Below are 16,419 nucleotides of genomic sequence, written 5' to 3' on the forward strand. Positions count from 1 at the left end.
AAAGAATGCGTGCAATCTTAGGAACAGGTTATATTTATTCTTTTTTTTTTTTGTAACTGAAACGACACATATATCTCTGAGATATGTTAACTTATGTGCTGCGCACAGTTCTGTGCAAAAATGGAGGAGGTGGATAGATAGCATGCTTCTAACTGAAATAGCACCTTACAAGGAAGTGTTGCTATAGCTTTGAGAAATAGTTAGGAGAATATAAATTTTTTCCCATTTACTTTATCAAGAACATCAGGTGAGAAAGGAAGCAGTTAAACAAAGTTTGTATCACCTGGAATTCCAAATCTGCATGTACGGATCAATTGTTACTGGAAGGAAAAAAAAAAAAAAAAAAGGAAAAAAAAAGCACTTGGGAATATTTCATGGATGTTCCCTTTTTTCCCTGTTTAAAGAGCAAACGGAAACAACTTGTAAAATCTTAAGAGGTTTATTAATTATAATATTTTGTACACCTACAATTTTTTTCAAGTAATGTATAAGTGTTCTTTCAACTGCAAACGACTAGTTGTTATATTTATGTAACAACCATTTGTTACATTCAACATGTTGAAGAATCCCTAAATAGGTAACAAGGACCATGTTACCAGCACAGGGCAGATGTAATTAGCTTCCACAGAATTACAGAATGGTTGAGGTTGCAAGGGACCTTTGGAGGTCATCTTGTCCAAGACCTGTGCCTGAGTAGGGACACCCACAGCAGGTTGCTTTTGTCCCCTGACCTTGTCCAGGCAACTTTTGAAGATCTCTAAGGAGGGAGACTCTACACCCTCTCTGGGCAAACTGTTCTAATGCTACATTACCTGCATAGTAAAGGAGTGCTTCCTGATGTTTAGACAGAACCTCTTGTGTTCCAGTTTGTGCCCATTGCCTCTTGTCCAGGCACTGGGCACCACTGGGAACAACCTGGCTCTGTTGTTTCTGCACCCTCCCTTTACGTATTTATACACATTGAGAAGATACCCCTAAGCCTCCTCTTCTCCAGGCTGGACAGTCCCAACTCACTGTCTGTCCTCATGGGAGAGGTGCTCCAGTCCCTTGATCATCTTGGTGGCCATCTGAAATGATCAAAGGAATGGAGCACCTCTCCTGTGAGGTTGGTTTCTCTGGTTTATTAAGTTCACAAGCTGCAGTCTGGCTTTTACAAGCTTTTTAAGGTACTTTATAACAAAGTGGCAACTACCATTTTCATATAAAAGTTTTTTTTCTTTACAATGGAATAATCTAACCAACAATTAAATGATGTGGCAGCTCCTGTGTAAGGTGTACCATATTAGATTTGCTTCTATCCAAGTGTGAAGTTATCTTCATTTCTGTAGGACAGGCACATGTTAAATGTTTCAACGAGTTTGACCAGTATTTAGGATTTTTTTTATCAAACTTGTAATAACTGATGTTTTATTCAAAAACCCAGCTTCAAGAGAAAGTGGATTGATTCGCATGAATTTCAGATTTGCTCAAGGAAATAAGCAATTTACACTTGCCAAGAACCAGTTGAAAATCTGAAATCTCTGCATGTTTTCCTCATGCATACATTTTCTTATGCCTTCCTGGGTCTTACAGTCAAATTTAGGCTGCAATTTGTTAACACGCTGGCTTCAGTCATAAGGAAATTTAAGAAATTTTTGTCATTGTACTTCTTGTTGCACCAAATTTATCATTCTCTTAGCTGTGTTCCTACACCAAAGGTTTGCACTACAAATGAGATTTCTCAACTGACTCTGGTTAAAAAAACAAACAAAAAAAAAAACAACACTAAGTCTGTCTGTAAGTCTGAACTAAATTTTATCAGTACTTCTTCTATCAGTCTTTTCTGCAAGTAGAAAATTGAATCAATTCAATTCAAATTCAATCAAGAGATGTTCACTAATGCTTTGGTTAATAAAACATCTAAATTCACTCTTGCTTTTGGTGACTAATCCGATATGCTTCGGTGCTTTTCACTATTAAATTTGAGCTATCAGAGTGATAGTATTAATCAAGTACATAAATGTGTGTACTGACAGATGAAAAATGGTTAAGAAATTGCAATTGCCATTTGAATTACAGGCCATATTGGTTTCTATTACTCTCTTACTTCTCGATTTCTTGAGACTCCAACATCTGGTTTATTTTCAATACGGTTAAAGTGTCTTGGATCTGAAAGAACATAAATGGCCTTCTTAACACCGTGTGCCCAACAAACAAAATGTTGCAAGTTTCAGGAATCACTTTTAAGTAGTACTTAAAATAAGCTTGGTATTTGTAAAGTTCATAAGTAGATAGTCATGATTCGTAACTGATTTCGAAATGAGAAATATTACAAGTGTGCTCAGCCATTTTTAACCTTTTGAAAGGTGTGCCTGCAATATACAGCAAAGCCCCCTTCTGAGACTGCAGCAGCACTTGCTAGTTTGTCTCTGGTGGTAGAGATGGTGTTCCTCTTTGTCTAAGAACTCATCTGTGCATAGTTCTGCCTGGACATGTCTTACACTGGTTCTGTGACTCAGGCCAGCTCACCTGACCTAAGAGTGGCAAGACATCACAGCAAGGCTTATGTATTTTCATTTCAGTCTTCAGCTCATTTATGGCATCACTATGAACACAGAGAAGCTTACCAGAAGCTATTGGAGGATATTGCTGTTCTGCGGCGTTTAGCTGCTAGGCTATCTAGTCGTGCTGAAATGGTTGGAGCTGTTCGCCAGGTAAGAGCATCCTGGCATCTAACAAATGTATCCTCGCTGTATGTGTTTACTCTCTTTTTTTTTCCCAGACATAGCTGAAGGTTTTCTGAGCCCTTTGAATTTTATATGTCATTTTGGGTGATTAAAGACATTTATTATAGTGTCAGAGAAGATACCTTTTCAGTCTGGAAATAGAATTCAAACAGAAGATTACCCATGAAACTACATAATGTGCACAATAGGAGCATACATATTATTCAGAATTATAGCTGCAGTACAAGAAACATTTTACATCAGTGCAGCATAAAAAAGAAAACTTCTGTGGGTCAAAAAGCTCAGCTAGTTCAATAACCTGTCCTCGGCAATAGCTGAAGTCAGACAACTATGAAAAGCTGTGTTAGTTGTATAGCAGGTATAAGTGACAACGCAGCAATACCCTCCTAGGCTCAAAACTGTTACCTCTGCCAAATGAAGTAACTAAGCTGATGCCAGTGAGACCTTCAAAGGTTTGAAAGCAAGGGCATGTATACCACATAACTGATCATATAGGCACACAGGTAGTATATAAATATTTGACAAAATAATTGATGATTTTCTCTGGATATATATTAATGCCTTTGTGTTTGTGTTCTAATAAACTTAGGAATTTGTAGTCTTTTGAGATATCAGTATTCTTATGTACAATTATTCCAGGTCTAGTCCTGACAGGGGTCATGCACATAGAGGCAAATGATAAGTTTGAGAAGTGTAGAGGTAACTTGAGTAATCCTCTCCTTTATTCCTTAGGAGAAGCGTATGTCAAAAGCAACAGAGGTAATGATGCAGTATGTGGAAAATCTAAAAAGAACATATGAAAAGGATCATGCTGAGCTAATGGAGTTTAAGAAACTTGCCAATCAGAATTCTAGCAGAAGCTATGGTGCATCTGGTAAAAAAAAACAACAACAACAAAGTTTGTATTGCCTGTGTACAGAGAGATATATAGTGCTATTAATAAGTGATGTATCATGAAACCTCTTCTACAGAAGTAGACTTAGAAAATTATAGATATATCAGCTAAAATATGTCATATAAGCAATATTTAATGCTACAGTACGGTAATTTAAAAATCACTGTCACTTATCAAATTCTGATGAGATCCAATAAAATTTTTATTGGCCTCTAATGTAAGTGTAAATGTGCAATGTGCAAAGCTTACACAGTTTTAATACAGCTACCTCTGAAATGACAGTTAATAGCAAAATTTTATTACTGCAAAATACTTTTTTTTTTTTTTCTACTTTATCTTGCCTAGCTTGCCAGAACCTCAAATATGAATATTTTCTTTTGGAAAAACTTACATAAGGAGGAAAACAGTAGGCTTTTATCTAATAAGTGAGGATAGTAATGGTTGTTTTGTATGTGTTGTGGAGTTGAGTTTGTTTGTTTCTGTTTGTTTTAAGTTATTATATCTTCTGCAGGTGAAATTGAGGCCAGAACTGTGTGACAGATAAATATGCAGTCACTACAGATATTGACTAAATATAGTATGTCTGAGTTTGAAATGGAAGTGAGGGCTCCATTGATATTATTACTCATATATTCTAAGACTATTCTTTTCTGTTTTTATGCAGAAGATGGAGTACCTCGTTCATCTAGATCCATGTCTCTTACTGTTGGAAAGGTATTTCTGCAATACAAAGAAAATTAAGTGAACATTTTATGTAGTGAAGTTTCTTTGTCTACATACATTCAATCTTATAGTCTGTGTTCAAAATATAGTAATGGTTAGTTCTCAATATTCATGTAGTCTAGTGTAAATGCTTTGTAATTTTGCATGTCCGATTAAGGATGACTCTATGGAATACCAATAATGCCTACTTTGAATCATAAAGGGACATATTTATTTAGGAAGAGTCATATTCCAGGCCACATACCGGTGCTGCAGAAGGTGGCTTAGGTCCCTTGCATTGCTCTAGTTCTTCAGTGAAGAAGCAGTACACTGGATCAAACCTTTCTATTTGAGGGATTCCAGGAACATACCATTTTCATTATCTTAAGTATGATATCGTGTTCAGAAGATGGATGTCAATAATAATTTTTTAAGTGTCGCTTGTTTTTCAGTTGCCATCAGAATATCTTGTTTGTCTTGACAAAGCATTGAGAGAGGGGAGCTTATTTCAGATTGTTTTAACTTGACTGATTAATAACATTAACAAGACCACGATTTTATTTCTCTGAAACTTCCTGTTGCTGGAGTCCAAGTTTATTTAAAACCTCCTAAAATAACCAGTTATTTGAGAGACCTAAGTCCTGGTTTGGCCATTATGAAACTTGGTCAGAGGCATTACTGAGTCTAGTATTTCTTTTCATATTTTTATTTGGGTTGTACTTCTTTATATTTAATTTATTCCTATCACTTCTGAGTGCTGAGCAGGAAGAATTTTCCCTTTTGTTAGGAGTACATTAGGTGTATCTCTGTCATTAATGAATAGGTAAAATTGGTCCTGTCTAGATCCAGGATCGTAGAGTAGGTGATCCTATGTATATATTCAGTAAACCTGTTGAACTTATTTTTTGTCAAGTTACCTAGAGCAGAATCTTAGAAATGTCTGGATATGCAGTAAGATGATGCTGTTAGATGCTATATGTGCTTGTGTTTTTTTGTTTGTTTGTTTGCTTTTTTACTCAGTGGGATGCATAGATTTCACTACTTGTATAACATAGATAAATTATTTGGCTTCTTACCGAGTGACAGACTTATATGATCTACACTTGAGCTATAATATAATGTATAAAGCTAGCATATGTTTATCATATGAAGGATTTCCATGGTCTTTGGGAAATGTAAGCAATGTCACATGATGCTAGATAAATATCTAACAACTCAAGAGTGGGGGGGGAAAGCTTTCTTCCTTTGTGGAGGGAACGGATGTTATTGTTTCTGTAATAATGTGTAGTTTTATTAAAAATAAAAACTAAAAAAAGCACTATATCCCGGTGAGTACAGTATATCATAACAGGTACATAGCAAGAGAAGAGTATCATATGTAACTTCATTATTTTCTGGTCTTCTGGTATTTTTCCCCGTATCAGTACGTATCTGGTTTAACCAAAGATAATAGCCTTTCATGAGAACTGACAGTTTAGAATATGCCTCCTGTGTCACTTATGTTATTGGGCTTTCAGAGTGGAGTAAAAAAATGCGAAGCTTCCCTGTACAGAAGTTTGATTCTCACTAAGCACTTGCCATGCCAGATAGTACTAGGAAGATAGAAGCACTAGTAGATAGTAAGTTTGGGGGATGTTCACAGCCCTAACAGCAGTTTACCATAATTTTGCTGCTAACTCTCTTAAATGTCTTCTTGCTGACATTAACATACATACCTGACATACCTCTTAACTTTCAGAATTTTTCTTTGGCCTATTTTGTTGTATGACAGAAAAAAAATAATGTTCTTTGTCCTAGAATATGCCTCGGAGGCGAGTCAGTGTTGCAGTTGTTCCTAAATTTAACTCCTTGAACATTCCTGGTCAGTCACCAACAGCTTCACCTATACCTTCAATGCCATCCCTAGTAAGTAAAACCTACAGTTGAAAGGTACGAGGCTTTGTTTAAAACACTTTTGCACAGGGCCAAGCCATAGTTACTAAAAAATGTAAACCCTTTAATTGGTTAAATTTGACTACGTCCTAATGAATGGGATGGACAAAGGTAATTTCTGTTGTGTAAGGGACTATTTTACTGTTTAGTGTTTAGTGATCAATATATAACAAAGAAAGAGACTTGATACTTTCTTGGAGGAAAAAAAAAACATTGTAGAAGGGAATGCCACAGAAAAATTGTTATAGTGCTCAAATCCAGTATTTATTGTGTTTATTGTGGGTAGAGGGAGTAATTTGTGAGCTCTGTATTAAAAATACCTTGCTGGTAGGTATGGGAAGAAAACCTAAGTAGCACATTGACTTTGTCATTTTACTGAAGACTCATTTGAAATTGATTCATGGATGTAGCATTTATCGCTCATTTTCAACTTACAGTCTGAATCACCAGGCAATGGAAGGAGCAATATAACATCTACTCCTGTTCTGCCAGCACTTCTAGAGAAGTGAGTTTTCTCTATGTCATTTCATTACCTATTGAATCTTAGTATGAAATGAAACTGTTACTCGTATAATTTCAATCTTTCCTGACAGAAATTATACAAAGGCATAAGGTATGGAAATCAGTGGCACACTATTGACTCAAGTTGATTGCAAGGTGTGGTAACTATTTTATACTATATCATCATATGTTGGTTTTTTTTATGTACAAAGAATTTAGAAGCAGAACTAAATCTAGTCTGCTATGATCCAACAGTCATTGCAACTCATCAAGTAAAAGATGCAGCAAATTATACATTTGAGTAGGGCCTACCTTTAGAACTCAGCAAAACTAAGAGTATTACATATAATACATGTGGATTTTTTTTTTATATTTCCTGGAATTAATTAATGCTATACCTAAAGTTGGCCATGAACAGCCCTGGGTATGCATGTTCTTAAATTTTACTGTCAGCATAATTTAAGTTCTTCTGCTCTTGCCTTCTCAACATATGGCCAGCTGGTAAGAATTGTATTTTGAAATACTATGATATCCAGTGTCATGCAGGTTTTAAAATTTACATGAATAAAAAAAAATGAAATTAAGAAGTATAACTTATCATAATGCTAGATCATCAGAATTTTATAGAAGTCAAAACAATGACTAAATTGAGTAGTAATTATTTCTTAGTATACATGTAAACATAAACATTCAGCTAAATGAAAGCAATAGGATTGAAATTTTAGTATAGAATAGAGACACGAAACATTTGTGGGTTGGTTTTCTTTTTTTTTTTCAGGCTGTTAGACAAGCCAGTACCTCAACGTCTATATTTTTCTAGAACCTATAAATTGCAACAAGATCCACAAAGGTGGATGATATGAAAACATGATACTGGGATGAGAACAGAAAGCATATCCAATCTGTTGTACAAGATCTTTGTAAACTATTACCATTATGGATACAAGTCTTTTTGCATTTGCAAACCCTTGTGTGTGTACACTTTATTCTTATCTCTAGCCTGTGCAGAAAGCATAAATAAAATTGTCAGGCACCTTTCCAAATACTTAGCTCTTTCAAGAAATGTTGCACATTCTAAGGAAGCTGCTTGCTGATGTTTCAGAAGTAAAACTTACTTAGTAACAAATCAGTGATGTTTTTTAATTATTAATACTATTACTTTGGTGGTTTAGACTGTTTACAGTATCACAATACAATATCTGAAATGCTGATTTGAATTAAAGTTTGATAGGATGCTTTAAATATTGTGCAAATTAAAAGTTTAAAAGAATTCAGATCACAAGTCAGTACAGGATACTGACTTTCACATACTTTAGATTAGTGCTGAGAAAGGAAAAAAAATATCTTATGTCTTTGTTTTATCTCTGTACTTTACGAAAAATGAAAATATGCAACAAGCGGGAAAACAAAAGTTATGAACTATGGCAAAAAGCATTGCCAGTGGTTGTTACAGTTCAACAGAACTCTGCCAGATTCGGATCATCTTTTGAAGCTGTACAGAAATCCTGAAGGAAAAGAAAAAGTATTAATATTTCTTACTGGTTCAATTAAAAAAGAAAAGTAGTTATCAAATATCAGACTTTTCTTCAGTTTTTCTTCAGAGATCCTTATGGATTGATCATTACAGAATCAGGAATCACACAAACTAAATTGTTCCTATGCAGTAGTATACTCCAAATACAATACATTTCATCAGTGGTGTTTTTGCTTTTTCTGTTTCTTTTGTCTTGGCAGTGGAAAGACTAATGGAGAGCCTGATTGTGAAACCTCAACTTCTGCACTAACACAGAGTGGGTTGGATGAGATCAATCCTGAAACTAAAGCCAAGATAGAAGAGGAAGCATATAACAAAGGGTGGGAATGTTTTACGTGAACTAAATTTTAAACGTGCTACCAGATATATTTTTTATAGTGTGATTCTAAATGCTAAATAAGCAACATAATTGATATAAGCTCCAAGAAGATGGTCACAATTGAAGCAGTATGGGAAGCAATGTGAGTGAGCATCACTTGTATCTGCATTGTGGCTGTTCACTTTCATCCATTATTTATGTTAGCCAGTCTGGGGGAGAGCAGTTAGAGATTCTGAGTTAGATGGGTGTTCATATGTTGATAGTACTCAGCTTCATAATAGGACAATCCAAAACAACTTTCTAAAATGCTTTTTCTGAAAGGTGTACATGGAAATGAACAAAGAGTAGACATCAACTTTTGCAGTAAAGTCATATTGTTTGTGTGACAAATTGCTTTACACAGCATGTTTTGGGGCAATTAACAACTTTGGCATCTATTGTTTCCAAATGTTAAGCAAAAAACTTAGTACTATGTGTAGGGAGACAAAAGTTCGGATCCCATTCTGCAGATCCAAAGTCATCTATATTTTGCATTGATTTCTATCTATTCTCAAAAACGAAACAAACAACAACAACAACAAAAAAAACGAGTAGGTGGTCAAAACGATTAAAATAACAATAAGCAGAAATGCTCACTAACACCTTTACTATAGACTCTACTATAGTGCTCTGCTAAGGACTATAACCTTTTTTCTTTTGCAAAATAAGATTTGCTAATAGAACTAAGATAACCCTCTGTTGCTTTTGCAAGATTTACTAATAGAACTAAGATAATCGTCTATTAAGGAAGTGTGGCTCTGTGGCATATTCGTAGTCTTTAGCTCATCTTTTCTCTTGTTTGAGTGCTGCAGCAACACTGTGTTTTATTGTACGTGACAAAATTTTTCTAATTTTTCTAATTTTTCTTTACATAGGACCATGTTTATGTAGCAGGCTAGACTAAGAAAATTTTTTTGTGTTAAAGCTATCAGGAAGGCTTAAAGAAAACCAAAGAACTTCAGGAGCTGAAGGAAGAAGATGAAGAGACACCAAAAGAAAGTCATGATGAGCATGAAGAAAGTGAAAATGATGAGATAAAAAAACTGAAAAGCAGGTGAGACACTGGTGTGATGTGTCCATACTATAAGAGCCACTTTGTATTTGTGGTACCCAACCATGTATGTTTTATGCTATTATTTTAGCATGTTTTCTTCCAGTCTAGGGAAGGATTTTGCAAACAACTAATTTCACAGAATGGCTTATTCCATGTTAGTGCAGTTGAGGGGAAAAAAAAATCCACAAAAGTTTTTTAGATGCTAAAATGCATCTCTCAGTAGACATGCATTGTCTTATGAAAGTTGTAATTCAGGAATGTGATGCCCCTATTTGTGTCATATCTCATTCCCAAAAGGTCCTAGCCAGTCTATTCACCTAAGAATCTTTCAGTACATCTACAAGCTGAATGCAGATTAACGTGAACTCCTCAGCTATGCTGGACTCAAGGCAGATGCTTGCTCCCTCTAGAATCTCTATAAATGCTGCAGAACATTATGCTGGAGCTAAAATAGCCTGCCTTTCAGCAGAGGGTCACATTTATTACATTCATGTGTACCCAATACTCTTTGTGTATGGTATGGACTCTTGAATCCTCTGCGTATCATACCTTAAACATTTGTGCCTAACCGAAAAACTTTTCTGAAATTTTCAGCTTTTTTAGAGTTGATTGTATCCCGCGTGGTTCTACCAACCCCATTTGATATACCTGCAATTTCTTGCATTTTTAAAAGCAAAGAGACTTTTGCATTACAGAGGAATTGAATACTGGCCAAAGCAAGTAATATGTCTAAACCCAAGATAAGGTAGGGATCTCTACGTGATCCCAAGGGACTCAGTCCCAGATTATTATGATTATAAACAGCTGTTAATTTGAAATTTCAGTCATGTTCAGAAGGGCAGCCATCTCACTAGTCATGAAACTCTTAGGAGGAGATGTTTAGAATATGTTATAATGTTTAGCTTAATTGAGCAAGCTATGAGCAAGGCAGAATTTAAAATTGTGTCAAGCTCTGAGATTTGCCAGTTGACAGGTGGGAGAATTAGAAGCCAAGGTTATGGCTTGGTAGCTGTCTACAGTCATCTTGCAAATATCACCCATATTTGAGTATACAGTTATTCTTGAAAGAACTTAAGTTCTTTCTCTTTTCTGGCAAGACACTTGTCTTTGGAAGAGAAGCGATGCACAGTACATCTATGAAACATCTCAAATTTAAAAGCTTAAGGTAATTGATTTGCCTAATATTACTATATAACTTTTTCCTTTTTGTTTTACAGCAGACTTGAAGTCATCATTAATTATTTATATATTCTGTACCCCAAACTGTGTAAACACTGGAATGTGGTATGGCTTGTAGTGGCTGCGATAATCATTTTTGCTGTGGTGTTGGGAATTTACCATTCATACAACTCCTGTGACGAAATATCAGAGGGACCTGAAGGCAAAGCCAGCTGTTCTGCTGTTCATCAATATTCATGGTGGAACTCAGGATTCCAACATGAGCAACACACTGAATAATAAACGAACAACATGTATTTATGATACCAGAGAAAGCACAGTATTAGAACACAGTTGTTAAAGGTAGTGCTTAGTCATCTTTATGGTTAGTATATGTCATCTGTTGCACAAGTGAGTTATTTCACCCCAAAGTTTGGGGATACATTATGAACATAGCTTGCCAAAATGATAATTTGGTAAAGAATTATGTTTGTCTTCTTACTGTAAATGACTGATGTGATTAAAGTAGTATTGAATCATGATAAGGTTGTGGCAGTAATCAGCAACCAGCAAGGAAAACTTGCACAAGATGTTGACATCTCTCCTATGGTTTTGAAGAAAAATCATTAAAACTATATTTGCAGTTAGTGCTTTACTTTACAATTCCTGAATTTGTGTTTTGGTCAGGTTTTGTTGTCGTTGTTGTTCAAGTATTAATGGCATTTAATTCCTTCGCATTTTAAAAGTCTAATGTTTTTATTCATTACAATTGGGTAGAAATAGAAGGCCTTCTATGTCATGTTAAAATTATCAGACCACATGCCTTGCTGATACAGTAATTTCATAAGAGGAATTATCTGTATGGTTATTTAAATGGAATACTAAGTACCTCTTATGACATACTTTAAGAATGGGACCACCTCTTTTTTTGAGTAGGATATACAACAAAACCTAAAATGAGGTCTAGGTAGTACAGTTGATATTGTCCAATGGATCTTGGAACTTCTGAGGTATCACAGACATGCTTTGTAACAAATTTTGCTACTTATCTGAATAACTGTGTGGTTTATGCCACTCAGTCACTAAACATTACAGCAAAAAGTAATTGTTCAGACAATTAGATGTGTTGCTGAAGTCCAATATACATCAGTCTTGGATATGGAAAACATGTCCAATCCCTCAAAAAAGAAAAAAAAAAAATCTTCAAACCTGTCTGTAATCACAGATAAAGATAATTACAGTAAATGGACCTATTGCTAATATTAGAAATGGATGTCATTTGAGATCTGCAGTAGGAACATAGTTCTGTACACTGCCAAACCATACAGGTGCCTATATGAGTGAGGACATGAAAGTAGTGATGACCATAGAGGTCGCTGCATGTTTTAGTAGTTAATTTTCAGAATCTTATGCCAAGTATATAACTACTTTGATAAACTTTCAAAGCTAAACTACCAGGTCATGGCAGATTAATCTTTGCCCAGATTTTTCAACAGATTTTTCAACAGTTTTGCCTGTTTGGGAGTTGTGAGTTGCTACCGAGGAATATGAAAACCTGCAAATTTTAGACATAAGCAGTTTCAAAAGGGTGAAACCATTATCCTAAAAAAGAAATTCATGCCTAGGACTGAGACCAAAATGTATGTCACTCAAGGTATACCATATGTACCTGTCGAACACCACTTCTGATTGAAGATGAACTATGTTTGTCTTCCATAGCTGTATGCTTGAATCTAACCACAATATCAAAATCAGTGTGGCACTTAATTGCACTCTTGTGTCTTTAATTCTTTTGGCATGTTCTGACTAACAGGTCTGTTTTACGGACAAATAAGAACATTATAAAGTACTGTAATTTCAGCTCAGATGCAGATAATGTAGGCTTATTTTCTTTTGGTGTAAACACTGAAACTCAAGCTAACCATCACAGAAAACAGGTTTCTAACGCAATCAGAAATTTAATTCATGTGTCTGGCACTAGTAACAAATGTCATGCTGGTGAATTTTGGTTTTTGCATCTCTAGCTACATCTTTGTTAAAATAAAAATACATGGAGAAAGGAGGGGGGGGGGAAAAAAGTAGACCATTACCAACTTTGGGGGGAAAAGTAAGTAAATCCATAAGCAGTTGGTAGATTTGTTTTTTTTTTTTAAATTATTATTTTATTTTGTGTGTGTTTGTGTGTGTATATGTATATATACATTTTTGTTTTGTTTTGAGGAGTAGAGTAGAGTGTTTAAGGAAGTTCAAAAAGGATAATGGGAAAGTGTCATTTGGTCTGATATTGTAATTGCTAAAGAATAAGACCAAAGAGAGTTTCTTGCAAATTACTTGGTATATGTTTAGAGCATCTAACTATTAAGAACTACTGTGACATTTCATGTACTTCTATTATTTAAAGAAACTTGTCAGTGGCTCTTTCAATACTTGTTTATTAGAACCAGCTTCCTTAACTTAAAAATCTTTAGAAATAGTGTTGGTAACATAATAAGGCAATAAAAATTCTGGGTAAATAGTCCTGAAGATTCAGAATCTACTATGCCAAAAATTATGGCACATACTTGATTGTGATAGTGGATATGTTAGTGTACTGAGGAAAAATTGTTAACAATTGAATTGTCTCTAATTGAATTAATTTGCTCTTATTTACCTCTGCACTGATAACTGATCCAACACCCTATTTTAAGTACATGTGGAAAGTTATTGATATCAATAAGACTCTACAACTGCTTAATGTTAGGCATGTGCAAAGTTTCTGTTGGTCAGTGTGTGACCAGGGTCTTCATTGTCTTTTGGAATTCTGTACAAGGGCAAATTTCCGTAAGTAGTTGTACTGATTAGAACTGAATTACTTGCGTGTCTAAGGCGAGTGTAATTTAGCCACAAAGTTATTAATTGTTATGGGGAATGGACAGAAAGAGGCAAGGGATTTCAATGGAGATTAAAAGATGACGATTAAGTTGATGAAAATATATATATATTTTTGTTTTACCTGCTTGGAGAAAACTGTCCACTAAAAATAACAGATCACGGTGACTAACAGCACATTAAATATTTTTGCTTACATTTTTCAGTTAAGTAATGAAGACACCTTTTTTGATAGAAAATTAGGTTGAGATCAAAACCTATTCTAGATGTAGCTTTATCTGTTGGATATTAATTTTCTTTATCTGTTTAAAAAAACAGCAACACGTTTAAAAAAAACAAACTTCTGTGTTCAAAGATCACATCAGATAAGAAGAAATAGATTTATTATTTATGCTATTAATATTGAAATAGTTTTCTTGAGGTGCAATATTTATTTTTTTTGTTTTAACAAGACACATTTTATTGTTTCTCCTGCACAGCACAGATGTTTCTAGTAAGAGGAATTTTAAAAGAACACTATTTTTGTGTATCATATTTATATTTGTAGCATTGTAAGATTTTGCACCAGTGTGCTGGTATTGTACTGTATAGTATCACATACTTGAGTTTTGAAATAAAAGTATGGTTTCAAAGTCCTCAATGTTGCTACCTTAAAGATTTATTTTTCATATGTGCTCTGTCTGCATATTAATGGCTATCTTCTTCTGAAATGCCAACTGCATAATGTAGTGTCATGTTACACATACCAAAGATCTTGTTCTTAGTCTTTCAGTTCTTCAGAAAAATGATGCAGAAGAATCAAGCAAACTCCCATTTTGATAAAGTGTTTGTAAGCAGGGTCATCCTTGTCATATCCTAAAAACAAATGAGAGGAAACTGAAATATCCTGGAGAGAGTTTAACTCCTGCTTCAGAGAGAGGCTGCAGGTCACTGAGGAGATGGAAGACTGAAAGGTAAAGGAGACTGGGAGGTTAGGATTCTTTGAGTGGTGTTCCTGTTGGCTTGGGAGGTCTGGGAAGCCTGGGCTTTGTGGAGAGGTGAACTGCCAGATCAGCAGGAAAGAGACTGCTCTATTTCTGTGAAGAACATACTTGTCACAGCTGAATCTCTGGTGGTCTGTTTCAGGGAGACAAACTTTGGGACAATGACAATCTGGAAAGGAATGGCTGTTACCAGGAAAAAAGATCCTCTTATTTGTATATTTCACACAAACATCTTTTTCTTCTTAACTTCTCTTTCCATTGTTGATGCTTCAGGGTTCCTTTAGAAAGGATTGTAGAGAACAGTCTGTTCTCCCCAGCACAAAAGTCTTCCATTTAGCAATCCTCATCAACTTTCTGAAGCACATAGGTATGAGATGATGGGATTTTCTTTATAGCTTACCATAAATATTTTGTCCAAATGCTTATTAAACACATTCAACAGAAAGGTGTTGTTGTTTTTTTTTCACCACAGAAGTTAAGATGAAGACCCGTAAACAATTTAGAAAGCTTTTGTTAGCTTTGCAGTCCAGATGAGTGATCTTCCTCATAGTTTTGCAACAGCTGACAAGTAAAAAGGAAGAAACTGACCAAAAAAAAGGTTATTAAGGCTCATTTCATCATTCTAATTTTTTTCTCTCCTAATCTGTATTTTGCTCTAACAAAACCATGTGGAAGGAACTTGTATTTTTGTTAAGTGTTACCAAGGTGTTCATCTCATATTTTTCAGCTAAAAATTGTATTAAACATCAAGAATGTTGACAGAGTTTGACTAAAGGAGCTTTGCTGCAATGAGAACAATTGGCATAAAGTGGTAAATCATGACAGGACAATTAGCATGCAATTTTAAAATGTCTCTCTTGAGAAATCCAGCTTTGGAAATAATTTTTCAGGGTAGGGAATATTTAGCAGTTCAAGGTAAGCATGGAGATGGTCAAGTGTTGTACTATTTTCAGTGTTTTACTGTCACAGACCACTAATCCATGAAAGCAGCAGAATAACTAGTAATTTCTCCTACATAATGGATTGAAGTGAATTCATTTAGAACCTGCTTCAGTTGACAGTCTGATTACAGTATTGCAGATTGTCATAATTCTGTAGAAGCATGTAAGTATAGCACAACAGAGGCAAAATAGAAATTAGAGTAAGAAATTTGTCTCAGATCTCAAGGAGCTTTGCCAACATTCAGTTCCAAACCACAGCCCAAACACAACCAGATCTTAAATTTCTTTGCTGGTAATAGAGACATCATTTCATTAACCACAGCAGCATCTGCCACTGGGCTCTGTAGATGTCTATATGGTAGTATCCACATAACCGTGGTATATGCTGCTGTAAGAGGTGGGACCTGTGCCACATTACTCTACTAATACTTTCTGAAGGTTTTCTAAGTTATAGCTGCCAGGATTATCTGTGGTTTGAATCAGTCTATTGAAATAACTGTTTATTGGAACTTCACAGAAGACAGATGTGATAGGGACAGTGGTGGGAGCCAGTCCCCTAGAGTCTCACAAGGAATCCCATTTATGGTAGCACATCTCCAAATCTGTTCAAAACCAAGTATCAAATTACCTATGCATTATGGTACCTATTTCTGCATCGCAACTCTCAGGCAAAGGAAGGTAAAAGCACTACACGAAGGCATAGAGGACAGTGGGGAATGGATGCTCTTCTAACTCCAAAAGAAAAATGCTCATTTTTGTTCTCTTTG

At 35.2% G+C, this 16,419-nt stretch overlaps 1 protein-coding gene across 32 annotated transcripts in view; it reads left to right on the plus strand.

Moving 5' to 3' along the window:
* IRAG1 (inositol 1,4,5-triphosphate receptor associated 1) overlaps positions 1-14,357 on the plus strand; it is a 109,099-nt gene extending 94,742 nt beyond the window's left edge. For 28 of the 32 annotated variants that reach the window (XM_035550252.2, XM_035550243.2, XM_035550240.2 and 25 more), the window contains 8 exons: positions 2,562-2,693; positions 3,459-3,600; positions 4,286-4,335; positions 6,121-6,228; positions 6,693-6,760; positions 8,491-8,610; positions 9,574-9,702; positions 10,920-14,357. In XM_035550252.2, coding sequence (XP_035406145.1) covers positions 2,562-2,693; positions 3,459-3,600; positions 4,286-4,335; positions 6,121-6,228; positions 6,693-6,760; positions 8,491-8,610; positions 9,574-9,702; positions 10,920-11,160 — 990 coding nt within the window. In that variant the 3' untranslated portion in view covers positions 11,161-14,357. The remainder of the gene's footprint in view (positions 1-2,561; positions 2,694-3,458; positions 3,601-4,285; positions 4,336-6,120; positions 6,229-6,692; positions 6,761-8,490; positions 8,611-9,573; positions 9,703-10,919) is intronic. The other 4 variants (XM_035550250.2, XM_050711158.1, XM_050711159.1 and 1 more) reach the window with 1 other exon arrangement.
* The last annotated feature ends 2,062 nt before the right edge of the window (positions 14,358-16,419 follow it).

This window comes from Cygnus atratus, chromosome 5 (assembly GCF_013377495.2).
Source record: "Cygnus atratus isolate AKBS03 ecotype Queensland, Australia chromosome 5, CAtr_DNAZoo_HiC_assembly, whole genome shotgun sequence".
In the NCBI taxonomy this organism is placed as follows: Eukaryota; Metazoa; Chordata; class Aves; order Anseriformes; family Anatidae; genus Cygnus; species Cygnus atratus.